A 23309-nucleotide genomic window follows, 5' to 3' on the forward strand; every position below is an offset into this window, starting at 1 on the left:
GTTTGATTCATTTTAGTTATTTAAACGCAAAACATGCAAGGAATGTTGGGTAAAACTGTGTTACGTACGCAAAAAACACAAAAAACGAATTCGTGCTAGATAAACTTTAAATTATTTAAACAGCCAAAAACAAATTGTTCATTTTCTGTACACAGCAGTTGAAAATTTTAAATCCATGTATTTCTTTAAATGTATTTCTTTAAAATAAACGCGTTGATATTATGAACGTATTTTAAAGCACTGCAAAAAAATAAAAACAATTGTAATTTAAAAAAACACAACCCATTCATGAACCATAAGAAATAATTCACCAAGCATATAACTTAAATAATAAATAACACTCCTAACAATTAAATTTTATTTTTTTTCATGTAAAAACTTAAGAATGTGAAACAATTGTGGGTTAACGTTGTACGTAAATCTGTTTCAAGCTTGTATGTCGGGTACCCGGGTGAAGTTAGCGCTAATATGCAGCTGCTCCAGTGACTGACGGATCCCCCGGCACAGCTGGGCTGAGGTGGCGTCTGACTCCTCGTCGTGGCACCCGGGGTCGTTGAGGGAGCGCTTGATGTTGGCCCGGACCAGGCTGAGGTTCAAGTCCAGCTTGCCTGTGGCCTCCTGCAGCACTTGCAGGGATACACTCACGTTCTCCAGGGCCTCCTTGGTTTCACGCATGGCTGGGAAATGAGAACACCGTGTTAGCATAATCCGCTATCAGAGTTGCAAAATATGTTAAATATATCTACAGCATAGGTGTCAAACTCAGGTCCTGGAGGGCCGCTGTCCTGCATGTTTTCCAAGTCTCCCTGTTGCAACACACCTGATTCAAATGATCAGATCATCAGCAACCTCTGCGGAAGCCTGACATTGAACCTGTTCATTTGAATCAGGTGTGTTGCAACAGGGAGACTTGGAAAACATGCAGGACAGCGGCCCTCCAGGACCTGAGTTTGACACCCCTGATCTACAGGCTGACTATATCTAGCCAGCCAGCTAGCTAGCTACCTTATGCCTTAAGGAAAAGTTCTCCAGCTAAATTGTTGCAGTTTTTCGGCACCGCTTAGCCTCACTAAAATGTCTATTTTCTTTTGGGACTCTAAATACACAGAAATGATCAATTTCAGGGTGGTAAAATTTTGGCAATGTAGTGCTACAGCAAGGCTAGTTAGTAGCTTTCTTGCTAGCATTTTACCTGAATGCCTTACTCAATGTCTGTCTGTCTATCAATCTAATCTTCATACTTCAGCAAGCGAGGCTAGTGAGCTAATCATCCCTCCTGCTCGTGATGTATTTATGAATTTTAACCTTCCGTATTATACAGTATTTTTACATCTTTAAAGTAAAATTAAAATTTTTTTGCTCAGCATTTTTATATGTATTTTATCTATTTTTATTTATACAATGTGGCCGATGTTATTTTACTTAGTTGTTTTTTTCCCTCAATATTGACTTATTCAATATGCTTTTAGGTTTTTCATGTACACTGTGAGATTTTCTCTACAAGTACGTAAATCACAAATCTGCCCAACAACAACTTGGATGTTTGGGCAATCAAGCCCAAATAAGCATGCTATGATTGCTAACATTTTAATAGCTTTTAAATGCAAATATTTGTTCTTGTCGTTGTACACGCAGCAATCAAAAGCTTAGAAGCACCAGGGTACACAACAAACAAGCGAAGGGTAGGTAGATGACAAACTCTCCCCTTGGTAACCATTATGCGACACGATTTGGGCATGCATGAGTCCTCCTGCATCCTTGAATGTACCATACTCAAGATGCAGGGTAAGAGGAAAAAGGGACACTTGTCAGGTTCAGTGTTCACAAAAGTGAATTAAAATTGCACCAAGCAGGAAGCCACAAGCTAAGTTTTTAATGTTTATTGCTTTATCTCCCATTTGGTCAACTGAAACAAACAATTTAAAATGCTAAAAACAACACATTGCACACTTTGACAAAAAGCTGCCCCAATCCCACTGAGAGTCATTCGGGTCTCTAGCCAGGAATTCGAGTTAGCAAGAGGCGAACGTTGGAGTTTACATCCTCATCCAGTCAAACAGCACAAAGTCTCTTTGTTCACAAAAAGCTGGTCAGATAGATTCCTGTCAAGCCAAAAAGGAACGGGAGTAAGCTTGAAGTTAATATTATAGTCTATGCCTTCCCTCAGTACTCTTTCTTGTCAAACAATAAAACCAGATCCATGATGCCAGTCAAAGAAAATCAAAATGGAAGTAGTTTGTTCACAAAAAGCTGCTTAATCCAAGCCATGGCTGTGAAAGAACCGAACATAGCAGTCGACATCTTCACTCAGTCAAATGGCATAAACATATAGAATCAAATGTATAGCAGCAGTAAAAGCAGATCCAAATTAAAGATCTTTTATTCACCAAAAGCTGGTCAATTAGAGTCCTATCAAGCCAAGAGGAATGGACGCTAGCTCAACGCTAACCAATAAGACTACATCACTCAACATTTTCATGTTGTCTAACAGTGCTATCAGATGCATGATACCAGTCACATACTGTATGAAGTCCTTTGTTCACAAAAAGCGGCGGCAGAGGGGCTAACACAGACGGCCCTCTATCGCACGGCATCGGTCACAGGAGAGTTCCAGCAAACATTCATGGGAGCTGGCTTGAAGCAATCTATATCATTGCAAATGAATCTTTTGTTCACAACAACAACACAACTGCAAATATATATGCAGTGTATGTATCAGTATCGCCAAGAGCAGTGTCTGTTTGACCTCATTTTATAAGTACAGTGCAAAGTGCAGTTTTAATGTTCACATGGGTCTGTGAATACTACATGAAGTGACCATGAAAGGGGAGGGAGGGGGGCAAGGGTTTGGAGGTCTTGGGAGGGCTCACCACTGGGGACAAACCAGACTCAAGCTCATGGTTCCAGTCCTTTTACCTTTAATGGCTCTGTCGATTTTTACTTCACAAAAATCCACCAAAAAGGAAGAAAAGCAAAACACAAGAGGCTAAATGATGATATCATCAAAATGGAAACCACAGTGTCATGTCGGTCACTGATTGGTACAGAGAAGGCAATATTTGTTACTAAATTGGAAAATACTCACCAACAATCTTCCATAGTTAATTATTTTTACCCTGATTTTTATTTCTTTTTATATGGGATTGTTTACACAGTTTTTCTTTATTTTTCATTTATTAAACAAAACACCACGTTTTGATTTCATGTTTCTTTCAATTTTTTTTTTTCATATTTATTAATTGGGCGGCCCGGTGGACGACTGGTTCGCACGTCGGCCTCACAGTGCAGAGGTGTAGGGTTCGTTTCTCGCTCCGGGTTTCAGGTGTGGTGTTTGCATGTTCTGTCCGGGCCTGTGTGGGTTTTCTCCGGGTACTCCGGTTTTCTCCCACATTCCAAAAACATGCATTGAACATGCACTCTAAATTGTCCCTCGGTGTGAGTTTGAGCGTGAGTGGTTGTTCATCTGTGTGTGCCCTGCGATTGGCTGGCAATCAGTTTCGGGTGTACTCCGCCTACTGCCCGAAGACAGTTTGGATTGGCTCCAGCACGTTTGCGACCCTTGTGAGGGTAAGCGGTTCGGAAAATGGATTGATAGATGGATATTCATTAATTCACTTGATTTCTGCTATTATTTATTTTTTTTATTGCACACCTCCTTTTTTTGTCTGGATTTTATTTTCATTATTTCACTAGATTATTTTAGGTAATTTATCTTTTAAAAATTATATTCATCAGAATTTTACTTGACACAGTTGGTATTATTTTATTAGATATTTAAAAGATTTCTTGTTATTCTTTGAGATGCTTTCATTATTTTAATTGTGAGCTTTCATTATTTTACTTCTTTTAATGTTATTTGATTTTTATTCATAATTTTGCATCATTTTTTCATACGACAACTTGATAGTTTCAACATTTTGATTTGCAGTCACTGTCTTACCTGTTTTTCTGCCATTTTTGATCAGATTAAAAAAAACAAATTTGACTTGATTCTGTCAACATTTCACTTGCTTTTTAAAGTGCATTTTAAAAATAAATTTGAATCAACCATTTTATTTGATATTGATTATTATGATTATTTTTACTTTATTCTTTTGTGTAATTATTTTAACAGACTTAAAAATTCCATAGACATATTTTTAAGTATTTACATCGCTGATGTTGGCCTGTACCTTTACTTTATATCCCTTCATCATTCATTCACCAACAGAATATGACTTGTTTTGTTTTGCTGCCATCTCGATAGTATCTAAAGGATATGAAACGGGGAGCTAATATGCACCTCCTGTCATTTTCAGCACGGCGTCCAAAGCCGGGTGCACCTCCTTATCCAACGCGTCGCGTATCCTTCCACCTAATAGTGGACCTATGTCTGGGGCGGCAAGATAAAACAAATATTAAAAGATAACACACAGTTCATTGTGTGACTTGTGACTGCCATTTGGAAAAATACAACACACAAGGTTCGCCACAGATTTAATTTTTGGCGGCTCTGGATTATCTTCAGTTTCTACAATCAGATACCACACAAACATATTGGCTGCCTTTATTTTTATGTTCTTAGTCACAGAAACAAGATAATAATAACGACAAAAAAAAATTGCTTCCCAATGTAAAGTAGGCAAGGACCTATACGAATTTGCTAACTTGAGTTAAATTAGTAGCCTCAGTGTTAGGTAACAATTACATAATGTTGTTGTTGTGACTTGTTGGTTTAGGTTTAGATGACAATTAAATTCTTAACTATAAGAAATGAAATCATATTTGGGGATATGGGTCCAGGGTAGGTAAAAGTATTACCGTACATTAAAATCATTCTCGTGTACTGATGAAACGCGCCACTAGGGGGTGGAGGTAGACAAGGAGTGGACTTACTTTCCAGATCGTAGAGGACTTGGTTCTTGGCGGTGGCATACTGGGAGGTGAGGTAATCGATTTGCTGCAAACAGGAAGCACAAAAATAAATAAATAAATAAATGTCAAAATGTGTAAATTGTATGTATTTAAGAGGTACCGAACACTACCATCCCCAAAACCCACTCAACAGCACAAGTTAAGAAAATTCACCCCTTGACACCAGTTCCACTCATCGACACAAACATTGGTTGAATTGTCAGGAAATCAGCCATTTTAGTTTGAAGAAGGCATTTTGAGACAAAAATTCCATGGCTTGTATACTTTGACAAACTGACGATGGAATTTGCCCAAATGAGCCGCAATACGAAGAAGCTATCCTTTTCCTGATTGGCAATGTCATCAAATGTGGGCAGGGGTGAGATCACATTCAATGATCATTTCAGGGATCATTGAAAAGCTTGAAAAATTCAGCCCCCGGAGTGGAATTTTGCATTTCCAGGGCTTGACGTTTGATTAACCCTTAATAAATTCACCCAAACGAGCTCCAATTGGAAGTAGGTACACTCTATAGATGAGCCATGCTAGTTGGCAATGTTTTGTCATGTTTTTTCCCCCAATATAATCTATAGTGGGTGGATGGATATTGGTGTGAAAGATTGCTCAACATGTTGGGGTTTTGCCATGGGAATAAAAAAAAAAAAAAGCTCCAAAAAAATTGGTCCACCAATTGGACACCAGTTTCACTGCAGGACATGAAATTCAGTCAATATTTTTTGCGTAGTAGGAGGCATGACAAAGTCTACAAATTGAACAGGAAGTGCAAGCGGCCATTTTTTACCATTGGAAGCGTAAATAATCAGTCCAAACATCAATTTCACACATTAACATGAAATTGGGTGGGTGTGTTTTAACATGTGGCACACACAAAAGACTCAAGAATACAGAAATTTAATATAACTTGGGCAATTTGGACATCATTTAGAGAAGACATTCGCCATTTCCAGGGCTTGTACTTTCACAACTGAACCCTAATGAGAAGAGACAGTATCTAAGACATTTGGGCGACGCTTAACTGCAAGATTTATTATAATTTTTTTTGATAATCATTTCAAAGATTCACTATGGGAAGTTAAAAAAAAAAAAGTCCTCAACATCAGTTTCAATTATCGAGAAGAATATTGACAGGGCAAATTCCAGGGCTTGATAGATTCTAGTTCAGGAAATGCTCCAAATAAGCCAATATCGAAAGCAATTATCTTAGATAGAAAGGCAACCTTTTTTGGTTATATTGTAGGTGGAGCATGGAGTCAGGCTGTGGCGATCATTTTGAAGAATCGCTATGAAAAGCTGAAAAACGACCAAACTTGTGACCCTACCATTGGCGTGTCGTTGGCAAAGGTGTGCAGATCCCTCATGTTGCTGTTGACCAGACGTCGGATGTTCTTGACCTGAGTGCTGAGGTTCTGGTTGGCGGCGTAAGCACACAATACGCCGATCCTGCCAAAGCGAAGGACGACAACGCACTTCCTGTTAGCTTGGGTTACAATGACGGGCCCCAGTGTATCATCATCTCGATTCGGAGACTGCACATAAAAAATAAGCCTAACATTAGCCTCTTTCAGGCGGCTATCAAGCAAATTTGCTGCATAATAACATTTTACACAGAACCCAGCAAAGCGCAATAACCCCAATTCGCAGTATGTCAACAACCAGGATTTGATATGACATACAAAACCCTTGTTGGACAGTAACAATTAGGTTTCTGCAGAAAGGAAAATGCCAAAAATGTTCAGTCATGTTGTTATTTGGCAACATCTCGATATAAAAGAGGCATAATTTTCTACAGTATGTCGGAATGCAATTATAATTTCATAAAAAAAAATATATAAATTTAAAAAAAGCGCAAAAAGAAGAAATGTACAAAATCTAAACATAAAAAAAAATACATAAAATTAAAATAACATTTAAAATAAATGTTAAACAATTACAAGAATACAATGTAAAAGAAAAAATATTTATTAAAATATAAAACAAAATACAACATAAAAACATTGCGATAATTTTTTTTAAGTTTTATAAATTATAATACAGAATAACAAAATATTAAAACAAACCAAATATCAGATAAAATACAATAAATGGAAAGTGAACGAAATAAAGTAAACATATAAATGTAAAATTGAAAAATATATTGTTCAAATAATAAATAATACAATACTGATAAAATGAAGAATATAGAAAAATGAAATACAACTTCTTCTTCTCCTCTCGGCACGTCCCTATTCAGGGGTCACCACAGCGAGTCAGTAATTTCCATCCGCCCCTGTAAACCGTCCTACCAACTCGCATGGTCGTCTTGGCAAAAGTTTTACGCCGGATGCCATTCCTGACGCAACCCTCCCCATTTCTCCGGGCTTGGGACCGGCACTGGGGAACAGTGCACCCCCAGGGGAGGGCACTGCCCCCCAGCGGCTGGGTTAGAAAAATGAAATACAACAAAACACAAAAATGAATGAACAAAATGAAATCTAAAATAGGCACAAAATCACAAACATGACTGGAAAGCTAAAAAATATGTATAAAGAGAAAAAAAGAACACTTAGCCTACCTCATTATTATTATTTTATTGTTATTTTTTTTACCATACATTTGTTAGACGTTGAGTCAGCATTTTTCATCACCAAAATATGTCCCTCTGGTCAAAAAAAGCATCAAACAGTCTGCATCTCTTACAGCGCTTTCTTCTGAGGCCTCGTCAACATATTCAAATGAACCTCGCAGTCCCGTTGCCCTCATCAGGCAGACCCGAGCGGCTCGTCTCAGGCTTAATTAGCCCGAGCAACATCAAGGCGACGGCAGCCCATAATATTAAGCTGCTTCCATGACTCACCCTCAATCCCGGCAGAATTGTCAGCGCAGCAGCTCACAGCTAGGACCAGATATACAGTATATTCATCTATTACGTGCATGCGTGTGTGTGTGTGTGTGTGTGTGTGTGTGTGTGTGCGTGCGTGCGTGCGTGCGTGCGTGCGTGTGTGTTCATTTTCGAGCGCGCGACTTTTGTAAAGGAGCAACTTTGATCATCCGGAATCTTCATGAATGATGTAAAAGCGAATGCATTTTCCTCTCAGAAGGTGTACACAACATGCAAAGCGAGGGCCGGGCCTTTCTTCTGCCTCTTCAGTCGTGTTGCTAATGCGTGAAGAAGGCGCATTTCATCTTCGCCCACCAAGTGGATGGATTGGGTTCGCCGCCCTGTTGACCCCGTTCTTCTGCACACCCCTGATCACCAGTGATACGTTTTTCACGTATGAACCGAACAATGTCATGTTTGACTGGCCAAAAGGTTTACAAATATTTATTTAATGGCCATTCATTAAATTAACGTAATCAAAAGGAAAAAAATAAATAAAATTGTACTGTATTGTTCCAGTGTTGATGAATGTGCGGTGTCCCTTTCAAATAAACAATAAAAATGAGAACTTACATAAATTATCAATTGATATTTTAAAGATGGTTTCATGGCTATTAAATGACGTGAAATCAATCAAATGAATGACTCTAAATTAATGAAACGGTCAAAAAAAAGTTTTTTTTCTTACAATCAAATGTAATAAATACAAAAAAATTGTCATGAAGTAAATTTAGAAAAACAATCACAACAAAATAAAAATAAATGAAATTGAAATAAAATTGGTACAATACAATTTCTGAGATAATATTTTGGAATTTAATTAATAAATGGACAATTTCATCATTCATTTTCATTAGTAATGACTGGGGTACTTTATACTAGTTAGAAACATACCTCAACTATTTCTCAAACAAACAATCAAATTGTCTAAGAGGAAATAAGAAATTTACAGGTGCACTGATCACAATTTTCTGGCCGATCCCGATCCCAATTTTTTTCAGAACCATCAGCATACACCTTGAATATTCCAATCTTGTTTTATCGTAAAACATTGAACAATATATGTGAAACAATACAAATGGGTGTTTTTTAACTGCACGAGGTAGTTCTCGAAATAAAAATGAAAATACAATAAGTCATCTCACAGCAGAAGAGGACAGTGGCTGATTAGGGAGATTAGATTGGTGGTTTTATTTTAAGGGATCGTTCCATCACGGATGCCCAAAAATTAAGAAACGAGTCTCAAAAAAATTACTCAATGATTCTATTAGAAAACAATACCAAAAAAAAAAAAAAAAGTCAGAAAAGGCATCTTGACCTTGCAGGGTCTCTGTGCGAAAGAGTCGTTGCGGACAACCTTGGCCTTGTGTTGCCCCCACAAGAGGGGGCAACACTCACCTCCACTAATTTAGGAGAGGCAACGTACAGGAACAGACACATGAAAGTCAGCCTGTTTGAAAAAATGAAGAAGAAAAAGGAAGAGGAGGGCATCAATCTAGCATGAATGTAGGCCACTATTGGGGGTTGACACGGTCTGCCAGCACCATAGCTCATAGCGACGCTAACAATGGCCTGCATTCAACGGCCGGGCTCCCCCTCCCTGCTTCCACTAGAATGGAAGTGAACCTCCATCATCATCTCCGCACAACAACACAATAACATGTGCAGCCACACGGACAGTGGAGACCTCTACCAAGGATTATCGCTGGCTCTCACAAAAGGAAGATTACGACAATAAATCAGCCAACTGAGAAGATGCCCTCGCATTGAATGGGCTCGCATTTCACCTTGTAGGAAAAAGAATGGAAGAAGAGTTTCTCATTTAAGGAAACCTACGATAAATATGTTTGTAGGTGATTCAGGAAATAACTTGAAACTCAAGTTTTCCATTCAGAAATTGAGAAACCGATGAACATTGCGACGTTTTATGTCGACCCAACAACAAGGCATGACATTAGTGACACGAAATTAGCACTGACATCGAAGGCACTCCTCGTTAAGGATACCTCTTGTCTGCAATTCACATCAGCGGTGTTCAGAGTTAAAAACCCAAAATGAAAATATTTCAAAAGCCTGATGTGCTAGGAAAAAAGTCGAGACCTTTCAGAAATCACCTCAAAAATAGGTTCTGGGAAACCTAATAAGCCATCCCTGATTAAAATTTGCTGTTGAGCAGTGAAACTGAGGCTACAAATAATGATTTACAAGTAGATTGCCAAATGAAGATGGAGGTAATTTCAAACAAAAACTGGCACTACATAAAATGATTGACATGTCGACATAACTTATGGGTGGCCTGTGAAGTACAAGGCTAAGGGAAGCATACTTGGTTTGACCCGAGGTACCTTAAACTAGTTTTCTTCTTTTAAGACAAGAGCAGTCAGTTGCTTTGAATCCCCGAGAAAAAAATAGAAAAGTAATCCCCGAAGAAAAGGATTGCTGGAGTCAGAGATGGAAGAGAGCGCACAAGTCAAAGCAGCTTTTTTGTTCCCGGGCTTCTCTTAATCGCAGACTCAAGAAATAAAAAGGATCAATCGACAGTATTTTCTAAAGGGGAGCTATTTATATACACAGAAATCCTCCCGACCAAAAGAAATGAACGATCATCGCTTAGCCACCACACGACTGGATGGAGCCATAAGCATTCACTTTCAGACTTTTAGGAAACGTAATTTAATGTTTTTTTTAATGTATGGAATTTTATTTGTGTCTGCAACTATGGATTTGTTATATAGGCGGCTCGGTGGCCGACTGGTTAGCACGTCGGCTTCACAGGACAGAGGTGTAGGGTTCGATTCCGGCTGCGACCTTCCTGTGTGGATTTTGCTTGTTCTCGCCGTGGCTGCGTGGGTTTTCTCCGGGTACTCCGGTTTCCTCCCACATTCCAAAAAACATGCATGGCAGGCTGATTGAACACTCTAAATTGTCCCTAGGTGTGAGTGTGGGCGCCGATTGTTGTTCGTCTGTGTGTGCCCTGCGATTGGCTGGCAACCGGTTGAGGGTGTCCCCCGCCTAAAGCGGATCAGAAAATGGATGGATGGATGGATGACAAGGAAGCAGTGACAGCTCACGCCGTCATTGAAAAGCACAAAGAGGAAACTCTAGATGCTTTTTGGTTAATGGCTGAGCCTTGGTGGAGGTCTGTGCTCTGTTGTTCCACAGTCATCTCTCATTCTTTTATCATTTTTCTCTCTGCGACTATTTTCTGCCTACGCCTGGCCCCCCTCGCGGGCGTCGTTTAGTGGATTTCACAGCCTCCTGTTAGTCAATTTATCGTGCCATGAGTCACTGGAAGATGTTTGTCCGTATGCACGCTCAGATGACCATTCCTCTGCCATGCTAACATCTCATTTGCGTTATTAATGGCTAATTGTGTGAATGCCGAAGAGGACCGACTTTTTTTGCTTTTTCTACCCATCTTTTCTCCTTTCACATTTCTTAATCAATTCGATTTCCAAAAACATAACGGTTGTACATCCATGTTTTTACGTTTACATGTACCTCCTCCTTCCATGTTTCTTAAGTGATTCAAAACATTCCAACTTGAAACTGTTCAGCTCATTCAATACACTATGGGGGCGACTTTTCATCTTTCCCAAATTCCCACATTTTCATTTTTTTATAAATACAATTCATATACCTCTATCATTTAATGCATGCTTTTTCTTTCAATCTCACATTCAAGATTTGTTTTTTAAATTTTTAATGTGTATTCTCCAGTATTTCAGTAATTTTCTAATTTATATTCATGAAAGAGGAATGTTCCCTCCCTAGGTGATATTAGAATAATAATCATAGGAGCAATGTTGCCGTTTGGCGTTCATCTTGGATTAATACGGGGTCCAAATGAGGCATTTAATGGAGTTGAGGGTGGGCGGGTGGCATCGACATTATCATTAATTAGACCCCCGTAGGATTGGTGCGGCGGGGGGGTTTGCCTAGCTCGTCATGTTGCGATCTTTTGCGCTAATGGTGTTAGACAGCCTGCGACTAAAATAGAGCGTGAAAATGCATGCTGGGTAACGACATGAGACAAGTTGTCTTTCGACGCACTTGCAAGAATAACAATAACGTTGATTTCATTATGGTTCATTTGTTTGAATTTCTTAAGACACAAGAGGCAAATTAGCATGCAGAAATTGGGTTGTGCGTGAACATTACATTGAGTTCATGCTCAAATGTTGAGATTTTTGGAAAGGTTTAGCACCAGGGAATGCAGATCCATATTTGTCTATGTGCACATATGGACATTCTGAAATGGATTCGTACCAGAAAATGCATATCCATTCCATTTCCTGTATTCATGGTGCTAAACCATTCCAAAATGGGCACACAAACACTTATGGATGCATATTTTCTGGTGCAAAACCACTCCGAAATGTCCACCCTAGTGCATTTGTTGGTGTAAATCCATTCCAAATGTCTATCATCATTGAAAACAACAACAACAAAAATAACATGCTGATATGTAGTTTTTGGTGCGAAATGATTCCAAAATGTGCCCACTCACACACCAACTGATTTGGATTTCACAGTGGTAAGCCATTCCAAAATGTCCATCCTCATCGAATAAACTGGTCCGAACCAATTCCAAAATATGTACACAAACACAATCAAGGAGAGTTGCAAGTAATGGGGTACCTTGACTTACAAGTTTAATTTGGTCCGTAACCAAGCTTGGAACGCAATTTACACAGGTTATTCATTCCAGCTCCTTCATAACAACATAATTTTTTGGTGCATTTTTAGGAAAGAAAAATGGCATTGTATTGTATAAAAGTATAATATAACAAAATGAATGAATGTAAATAGTAAACTGGTCTTGTAAAGTGTAATTACTGTATGTACTGTAGTATATGTGTGCTGGGAGTGTGTCTTTAAGGGGCGTGGCTGAGTGGATGATGTCAGAAGATGGAGTCACTGTACTTGAGTGTATCACACACTTGCTTGCAACTTGCATTTTGGCTCACACAAACAAAAATAAATACCAAGCGACAGCTAGTAGCTTGAAAAAGTTCCACATCCATACACACTGGTAGCTTTTCTGATGCATTTGTTCATCCATCCATCCATTTTCTGAACCGCTTATCGTCACAAGTGTCGCGGGGCGTGCTGGAGCCAACCCCAGCTGTCTTCGGGCTGTAGGCAGGGGACACCCTAAACTGGTTGCCAGCCAATCGCAGGGCACACAGAGACGAAAACCATCCACGCTCACACCCACACCTAGGGACAATTTAGAGCAGGGGTATGGAACTCCGGTTCCTTGAGAGTCATATCCTGCCTGATTTAGATCCCTCCCTACTCCAAACACACCTGATTCAATTGTTATGATTGTTTCAGGCCTCTACAGAGCTTGCCGATGAGCTGATCATTTGATTCAGGCGTGTTGGAGTAGGGAGGGATCTAAAACAGGCAGGAAATGGCTCTCCAGGAACCTGAGTCCCCTTCCCCTGATTTAGAGCGTTCCATTAACCTGCCACGAATGTTTTTGGAGTGTAGGAGGAAACTGGAGTACCCGGAGAAAACCCACGCAGGCACGGGTAGAACATGCAAACTTCATCGGAATCGGACCCTGCACCCCTGCACTGTGAGGCTGACACGCTAACCAGTCAACCACCAGGCCTGATGCGTTTGGGTCAGTGGGAAAAGAAAGCATTGCCATGGCGATGTGGCAGGGGTGTATTTACTTTGACAAGAGCTGACTTTCCTCCATGATTTGAATGAGTCTGACTTATTGGAAATTCCAAAGCACAAGGAGCAGGCACCAGGGAGCGTCGTTACTTATTAAAATCTCCCCAGCGACCAGAGCAGACGCTGGAGTGAAATGAGGACCAAAACCAGCCTAATGGCACTTTTTGAAATCATCCCCACTTGACTTTTACAAAATTTATGTTTTCTCTCCAGGAACACTTTGAATCAAGTTAGATCCAGATAGAACCAGAAACACCCAGAGATTGATGGAAGAGTTTGTAAATGTAGAAGTGTATGGTGGTAGATAACATCAGAAAATGCATATCCATTAATTAATTATTAGTTTAGTTAATTAGTTAATCTACACATATGGACATTTTGGAATGCTTTAGCACAAGAAATGTGTATACAGCAGTGGCTTGTGATACAGGTTAAATTTCTGGAGGTACGAGCCAATTTTTTTTTTTTTTTTTTTTTTGCTTTGACGTGAGGAAAAATTTCAGATGTGAGAGCTGTATGAAAGCAGTGAACTCAAACCAACTCACTTGACAACAAGCAGAAGTTTGGCAAATGGATAATTATTCAGAAAGGAGCCTTCAAGCTGTTTATTGCCAGTTATTCCAAGTTCAACTTTACTGTCAAACTAAACATCAAACACAGTGAGTTAAGTATCAATGCAAAACAACGATATAACCGCCTTGAACTCTAAGTTTAGTCTAAATATTCGACCACAAATAGTCGAGCAACACATAATTGAACAATACACACAGGAATGTATTATTTATCCTCTAAACGAAAAAGTAATATTACTGCAGCTAACTGTGGTGCTGAAGACCGTCAGTAGATATGTATAGTTGACCCCTGCTGTTCACGGTGGATAAGGACTGTGCTGGTACACAAATGGCAAAAATCTGCATACAATTTATACCCATTAAAATGCATTAGGAAAGAATAAAATATAACTAAATTCTAAAAAAAAAATGCTGATGTACATTCAATATATGTTATCCATGGAAAAACATGGGAATTAAGAACAAAACTGAACAAAACAAACAAAAAACTCACCAAAATATATATCTTTTGATTGAAGTTTTTTTAATTTAAAAAAAAATGCTAATATGCAAAAACGGTGAAAAGACACCAAAAAAAAAAACACCCCAAAATACAAAAAAATATTTTGAAATATTGAGAAAAAAATCCACTAATATGCGAATCTCTGTGAACCAAATGTCTGTATGTCGGTATCATACTGCCTCTATGTGGCGAAGCACACACACCAGAAGGAGCAGCACAATTTCCACTGAATTAAAGAAAAAAAGGTGGCAAAAACTATTGAATTTCTTTACGTTCCACTGAATTATGTAATCATGTATTTTTTATACAGTACTGTGATGTTAAGCGCTATTTTTCTCATCAAAAATAACACTTTTTTTTTTTTGTATCTGGAGACTGGAACAAATCAATGGCATTGGCATTCATTTCAATGGGGAAGGATGATGTGAGGTACTGAAGTAAACTAAATAATTTCCAAACGTGTTAACATACTACAGATGGGTGGCCATTTTGGAAAAGTTTAAAACCAGAAAATGCATGACCACATACCTGTAAGTTCATTCACAAATGTGGACGTTTTTTACCATGTTTTAGCACCAAACAATGCAGAAACATGAACTTTTGTGGCTACCTTGTCATGGTTTAGTGCTCCAAACCATAGTTATCCATAAAAACATGCCATGTCTGTGTGTCAAAAATGTACTTTTATGAGTTAGTTTGTTTCCTGTGTACGATTTTTACATGTCAGACTCACGTGACGACTAGCGAGGTGGAGAAGAGCAGCGTTCCCAGCAGGCCTCGTCGACAGTCTGCGTTCTTCCTCTGCCGCTGGTGCATCTCTCCACCGCAGTTGTCACAGCAGCGGCACAGACAGAAGAAGAGGCCCACCACGGGCAACAGGATCGTGAACAGGACACCCACTGCCGCGCACACCAGGAAGCCCATCTCGTAGTAGACCGCCTGGGAGACGGAGGGAGGGATGGCAGTCAGGGAATGTGTACAAAAAGAGTGGTTTAACACCCAAAAATATGTAGCCGTTGACATTGAGGATTATTTTTTGGAATAGGTTCGCACTTATTGCTGCACTTGCAAATATGAATGTTTTGTATTCCTTTAGCACCAAACAACATAGCCATACAATGAATGTGTGTGCAAATATGGATATTTTGGAACTGTTTCTCACAAGATGTTCACAGTATATCCATGTGTGTTTATATAAGTGTAGACATACTGAAATGGTTTAGCAGCACAAAATGCATATTCATTTGTCTATGTGTAGAAATTGATATGTTAGAACGATTTGCCAATATAAATGCAAATCCAAATGTGTTTGAATTCAAGGATAGGCATTCTATAATGGGGAGACACTCTGGAATGCTTTATTATGCATATTCAAAGATAGAAAATTTTGATTGGTTTATTACTAGAGAAAGATAAATAAATAAATGTTTGAGGAAATATGGATATTTTTGAATGTTTTAACCCCACCCCATCATAATTCAGTGGAATGTCTATGTGCAAAAATAAACATTTTAGAACATCCACAAGCACATGATAAATCCAAATCCAAATAAATCGAAATACAAATGTAGACATTTTGGAATGGTCCATAATGCATTTGTACATGATTAAGTACGAGAAAATATATACTGATATATCAGTGCACTGAATTTGAACTGTTTTAAAAAGAAATGTTGTATGTGCAAACCTGGACAATTTGGAATGGTCGAGCACAATAAAATGCAAATCCAAATGCATACATATACAAATGTACACATTCTGCAAACGTTGATGATCAGAAATGCTGTCTTTATGTGTAAATGTGGACATTTTCGAAGGGTCGTGAATTTGAAAAAAAATAAAAATTATATATATATATATATATATATATATATACACACACACACACACACACACACACACACACACAGTATATATGGACAGTTTTTTAAATGGTTTATCACCATGAAATGCAAATTCAAATGTGTTTATATACAAGTGGAAGTGTAGACATTCTGAAAAGGTTTAGCATCAGAACATGAATATCCAGTTGTATTTGTGTGCAAATGATGACCAAAAAGAGGGGCAGCGTACTTTGGGGATTGAGGAAAAGTATGAGCGCACCAGAGAATGTGTTGATAAATGGATCTCACGGCCCGTCTCGATTGCGTGTCCAAATAGGATTTGTGTAAACAACACTGGGTCAAGATTTTGCTGAAACTGTATGAACATTTTAATAATGAACCATTCTGTGATGTTATTCAGTATGATCAATGCCATGGAAAGCACATTATTGTTGGCACACGACTCGCAGATCAATGCGTGTATCCCTGTGCTGCTGCCGCATCACTAACGAAGGCGGAAAGACAGAATTTTTGATGAGAGGATGGACTTCCAGCTGAGCAGCCACAGAGAAAGTTGGACTTAAAGCAGTATCCAATGCTTGAAAATAAGAAAAATAAATAAAATAACCCCCCCCCCCAAATTCCAGTTTCATGGAATGTATTATATTCAAAATCATCAGACAAAATCAGTGATCCCACTCACCCCACTGTCTTATCTTGTGATAATAACAATTTTGTGCGTTTTTATTTTTTTCCCCTCCATGGCTTAGAGCTCATACTATTTTTGGACGATTACTTTGTTTTGGCGAAAGCCCGAAGGAAGAATGTGACCTTCCGCAAAGATGAGGTGGCGGCGTGTCGCTGTAGTTAAGATGTTAAAAAATCACCAAAATAGCCGCCGGAGCGTCTTGAGGCGGGAGGAAGGTTGCAGCCTTGTGCTTGGAGAGAACTCATGCTAAAAACTATGCCAGTTTCTTCCATTCTGGAACCATAACAAATCATTTCAAAATATGTTTATCGCCACAAAATGCATATTAATACAGTACGTGTTCATGCGCAAACCTGGACATTTCTGCGGTGGTTTAGCACCAGAAAAATGCATGTCTAGATATTACATATGTACATTTCTGAATGATTTTGAGCATCCAGAAATGGCCATGTGCAAAGATGAACATTTCAGTATGTTTATGAACCGAAATACAGATGCATAAGGACAATGGATTTGTGTGCAAGTGTGGACATTTTTGAATGGTTTGCCACCAGGAATTCATGTCCACAAATGTTTACGTGCAAGGGTAGACATTTGGGATGCTTTAGAACAAGAAAAAGGCACAAATATGGATATTTTTTGAATGGTTTAATCCCAGAAAACGCAAGCTCATTGTCCCCCCAGCTCGGTGCCTGTACATTGGGGTTCACACCGGTGGATGAGATGGGAGCCTCCCTCCGCCTTTGGGTGGGGGGACGGGTCACGACTGTTGTTTGTGCCAATGCACCAAACGGCAGTTCAGAGTACCCACCCTTTTTAGGAGTGCTTGGAGGGTGTTTCTGGAGAGTGCTCCCTCTGGGGACTGCCTTGTCCTGATGGGGGACTTCAAAGCTCACATGGGGAATGACAGTGAGACCTGGAAGGGTGTGATAGGGAGGAACGGCCCCCCCAATCAGAACTCGAGTGGTGTTTTGTTTTTGAACTGCTGTGTTCATCACGGATTGTCCATAACAAACACCATGTTCAAACATAAGGGTGTCCATATGTGAACTTGGCACCAGGACACCCTTGGCCGCAGTTCGATGACTGGCTTTGTGGTTGTATCATTGGATTTGCGGCCACAAGTTTTGGACACTCAGGTGAAGAGAGGGGCGGAGCTGTCCACTGATCATCACCTGATGGTAAGTTGGCTCCGATTTTGGAGGAAGATGCCGATCTGACATGGCAGACCCAAACGTATCGTGAGGGTTTGTTGGGAGTGTCTGGCAGAATACCCTGTCAGAAGGGGTTTCAACTTCCTGCAGAGCTTTTCCCACATCCCAGAGGAGGCGGGGGACATTGAGTCCCTGGAGACCATGTTTCGCGTATATATTGTTGAGGGGGCCGATTGGAGTTTGGGAAAAGTTCGATGAGGTCACGGAAGCCGACTTCCGGTCCACCATCTAACGTCTCAGGAGGTGGAAGCAGTGCGCCATTAACACTGTGTATAGTTGGGATGGGGCTCTGCAGACCTCAACTTGGGACATTGTCAGATGGTGGGCAGAAAACCTTTTAGACCTCCTAACTCCACCAACACACCTTCCTTAGAAGAAGTAGAGTTGGGCTCTCCTATCTCTGGGGTTGAAGTTACTGAGGTGGTTAAAAAGCTCCTCAGTGACAAAGCCTTGGGGGTGTATGAGATCCGCCCTGAGTTCCTCAAGGCTCAGGATGTTGTGGGGCTGTCCTGGTTTACACAGCTCTGCAACATCGCGGGATCATCCGGGAGAGTGCCTCTGGATTGTCAGACCGGGGAGGTGGTCCCCTTTTGGGTGTGTTTCGTTTACCTCAGCCTCCCTGGTAAGGTCTATTCAGGGGTGCTGGAGAGGAAGGTCCGTCGGGCAGTCGAGCACTATGGTTTTCGTCCCAGCCGTGAAACAGTGAACCAGCTCGACACCCTTGGCAGGGTACTCGGGGGAGCATCGGAGTTCGCCCAACCAGTCTACATGTGCTTTGTGGACTGTGTCCCTCAGGGAGTTCTGTGGGACGTGCTTTGGAAAGTATGGAGTGGGAGATCGACAGGCGGATCGGTGCAGCATCGGCTGTGATGCGAACTTTGTATTGGTCTGTCCTACCCTCACGTATGGTCACAAGCTATGGGTCGTGACCAAAGGAACGAGATCTCGGATACAAGCAGCCTATAAGTTTCCTCCGCAGGGTGTCAGGGCTTTCCCTAAGAGAAAAGGTGAGAATCTTGGTCATCCGGGAGGGGTTCAGAGTCAAGCCGCTTCTCCTCCACGTCGAGAGGAGCCAGATGAGGTGGTGCGGGCCTCTGATTAGGATACCTCCTGGACACCTCCCTGGTGAGGTGTTCCAGGCATGTCCTACGGGCTCCTGGGAGGATCTGGAAGAAGTGGCTGGGGAGACGGAAGTCTGGGCTTCCCTGCCAAAGCTGTTACCCCCGCAACCAGGATTGATGGATGGATGGATAGGTCCAGAAAATGCATACAACTATGTTTTTATGAACACAATTGGCATTTCTGGAACGGTTTTGCACCAGAAATCCATATCTACAAATATTTACGCACAAAGGTGGGGATTTTGCTTGTCTACAAATATGGACATTTTGGAATGCTTTAGAACCATCCATATATCTCTGTGTACACAGGTGAACATTTTCAGATGATTTAGCACAAATGTCAAACTGAAATTCCATAGCACACACTACATTGTCATACCGCTTGTACGACAATTAAAAATGCCCAAAACAGGAAAGGCATAAGATGTACTGTAAATCATCTTTGTGTTATACGTACGGTACATTAGTCATAAAAATTAAGAGTAACTAATTTTTACACATAGCAGGACAGTAACTTCAAACATTGCTTGTGCTTGTGTGAAAAATTTGAGATTCCATCATATTTAAGTAAAGGAATATATCACTCCCAATGGGATTCCTCACAAGGTCTTAAACAGGTCAAACATGTTTGCTAAAAGGGAAGCAAAGCAAAACTGCATTTTATGGATCGCGATGTAAATGAAAAAGGGAGTGCTTGTCATATGAGGAGTGGTGAAGTTTCTTATGAACTTTTACACTTTACCTGCAGGCTCAGTACAATGTTCTCTGGCTGAAGGAGGAGATATCAGATGGTTTCACATGAAGAAGAAGAGGAAGAAGAAGATGCATGCAGAAGACAAAGCATTAAAACACAAGCGTCAAAGAAAGAGCAGGAGCAAACACAAACAATACCAACTGAAGAGGAAATTATAAAAATGAGAAATGTGGCATGCGCACAGATAAACAGACTTCTGGGGGTATATTTCATTTCCCATGAGGAAAATGTGATTTCTGAAGTGTTTGAGGCTTTGAAACTCATCCACTCACCTTCTGATATTCGGTCTGAAGGGCTCCAAACTTGTCCTTGGCCAGTCTGATCAGAAGATCTGCAAGACATTGCGAAAAGAGTTTGGTCGTGGTTAAGCATACAGAGGCTGCTGCTCGTTTCAAAATGTCAACCTATGTACAAAGTATATAACACATTTTCTGGTGCTAAATCATGCCAAAATGTTCACATTTTCACATTAACAAATACGAATATGCATTTTCCAGTGGTGAATCATTCTGAAATATCCAAATTTGCAGATAAACACACATCAATATGCATTTTCCAGAGTTAAAACATTCCAAAATGTTAAAATTTGCACATAAGGATTTGTAAAACATATTTTCAAGTGCTATACCATCCAAAAATCAATACATTTTCACACAAGCACACATTGATAAGCATTTTATGGCGCTAAACTCTTCCAAACGAACCAATCAATTCTTTAAGTACTTATAAATACAATTTTTTTTGTACTCCTTTGTTGAACATGTACTTCTGATGCGAAACTATTCCATAATATCCCTCCTTTTAAACTACATTAACATACATAAACATACATTTCTGAGGCTAAACTATTTTAAAATACCCACATTGTGCATTTTCTGGGGCTAGACGGGTCCCAAATTCTCAGTCTTTTCTGTTAAGATACATGGTAATGCATTTCCTGGTGCGAAACCATTCAGAAACATCCCACTCTGTATATAAATATACCAGTACCAGTCAAAAGTTTGGAAACACCTTCAAATTCAAATGGTCTCAAACACATTCAAAGGTCAAGAAATTCAAGCTACTAACTCTTGATAATGCACAGCTGTGAACTGAAAGTCATTTCAGGTCATGAAGCATCAGCCACATCATAAAAATACCAAGATGTCCCTACTTTGAAGAATCTAAATTATAAAACGTAATTAATAAATAAATAAACCAACAAACAAACAAACAAACAAATAAAGCATGCCTTCTGTTTTTTTGGTTGCTATATATATTTTAATGATGCAGAAAATAAAATGTTTTATCACCTAATGCATTTCATTGGGCATCAATAACATGCTGATTTTCAATGTTCGGGGTTCCGAACTGGTCCCGATTCCGCACGACTCGTGGGAGTCAACTCAGAATATATTGCTAATAATATATATTTTTTTAAATCCAAAAAATGTGCTGCAATACATATTGTACATAATGAAATTATAAGGACATACACATATCTGCATTTTACAATGCTAAATAATTTCAATGTGTTTCTCCTTGTCTTTTCACATGGATGTTTAAGAGGGAGGAAATTTCATCTATGCTGTATGTGTAACATACAGCATATTTGACAAAAAAGTTATACTTGATACTTGGTAAGGGTTTCATTGTGCTAAACTATTCCAAAATAATTCCATGTGTGTCCATATTTGGACATGGAACATTCGTCATATGTATTTCCTGGTGTGAAATGATTTCAGAATATGTGGCGGGAAAAATGTCCATGACACACATGGGAACATGCATGCGCAATGCAGACATGTCATACAATTACACAAGATACAAAAATTCCTTACCAGTTAAAATTGATAACTGCAACCTTACCAAACAGAAATAAACAGATAGACTAAGAAATAAGCCACAGAATTAAAAAAAATAAAATAAAAAAAGTCCAAGGCACATAGAAGCATACATGTATTGTGAGAGCAGAGAAGTGACATTGACGGGACTTTGTCAGCCAAAATCTGCTACAACCCCCCAAACGAGAAATTTCCCCCTTGGGTTAAAACTGACAAGGTCAAAAGTTTTGATGAATTCCCTTTGATCATCCTGTTGACATACTGCTTGCTTCAGCAAATCTTCCCCAAAAACTATTTCTGGGATTCAACTCAAACTAATTCTTTTGAAACATGACAGACCTCCGAGCTGCACTGCAACTCTAGAAACTGGTTATTTCTATTCGTTCTGTTTTTTTTTCTATTGTGCAGGTGGCAGTTATCTTGATTAACTAGTGAGCGGAGCGATCTCACAAATGGTAAATGTCCCCCCCCCCACCCCCCAAAACAAAAGCAGTAAAAGGGAAAGTTTGTCATCTGGTGACAGTGAACATCTGATGATTCTCTCAGCAAGCAAAGTTTGGGAAAGGGCAGTGTGTCCTACTATATGTGGCCGTTTTTGTGTGACTTTGAATGGCTTTTGTAGGCATCTATTGTGGGTTTGGGGCCAGGTGTAAAATGATCGGGGCTTTAGGAAGGAACGCGAAAAAGGGAAAACTGCATAAAGATCTTTGAGCCTTTTGTGTGGTGGCGGGTTTCCCCTCCCCACAAAGACAAAACAATGTCTGTGTTACGTAAAATCAATCAAAAAGGCAAGGCAAGGTAAGGCAGTTTTATTTACAGCATTAAGCACATTTCATCCACAAGATAACTCAATGTGCTTCACACAAGCAAAGACACAACACCTGAAGGTATTTACAAACACAAACGCTAACGACATTCCGAATCTAAAGAACACAAAAGCCTTGTAACTTTAAATAATAATAATAATAATAATAATTACAATAACCATAATAATATTTCATATACTATAGTTGGTATTATTCTTATTAATAATAATTATATTTAAAATACCATGTTACTAATAGCATTAGATATATGAATGAATGAATGAAGTCATTTCAAACATATATAAAGTAAATATTTCGATTCACGTTAAAAATTCATATTAATACTGGTACCATTCATCATCAACATCATCATCATCACTCGTAGCAGTAGTAGTCATAGTAACAGTAGCAGTAATAGTACAGTGAAACTCCTCTACAACGAAATCATGTTTGCAGCAAGAAATGTTTCACAACAGGGGACTTTCCACTAGCAAATTTATCTCAGATGTAAACACACACACAC

General features: G+C 39.5%; 1 protein-coding gene across 8 annotated transcripts in view; it reads right to left on the reverse strand.

The window, feature by feature from the left end:
- The window catches only part of prom1a (prominin 1a), a 66967-nt gene that overhangs the window by 21209 nt on the left and 22449 nt on the right, over nt 1-23309 (reverse strand). For 5 of the 8 annotated variants that reach the window (XM_019887461.1, XM_019887459.1, XM_019887454.1 and 2 more), the window contains exons 2-8: nt 20430-20488; nt 20146-20172; nt 15270-15475; nt 6234-6354; nt 4876-4939; nt 4283-4372; nt 448-677 (exon numbers count right to left, since the gene is read on the reverse strand). In XM_019887461.1, coding sequence (XP_019743020.1) covers nt 448-677; nt 4283-4372; nt 4876-4939; nt 6234-6354; nt 15270-15475; nt 20146-20172; nt 20430-20488 — 797 coding nt within the window. The remainder of the gene's footprint in view (nt 1-447; nt 678-4282; nt 4373-4875; nt 4940-6233; nt 6355-15269; nt 15476-20145; nt 20173-20429; nt 20489-23309) is intronic. The other 3 variants (XM_019887457.1, XM_019887458.1, XM_019887462.1) reach the window with 1 other exon arrangement.

The sequence above is a fragment of the Hippocampus comes genome, unplaced genomic scaffold, assembly GCF_001891065.2.
Source record: "Hippocampus comes isolate QL1 unplaced genomic scaffold, H_comes_QL1_v1.1 scaffold202, whole genome shotgun sequence".
NCBI classification, from domain to species: Eukaryota; Metazoa; Chordata; class Actinopteri; order Syngnathiformes; family Syngnathidae; genus Hippocampus; species Hippocampus comes.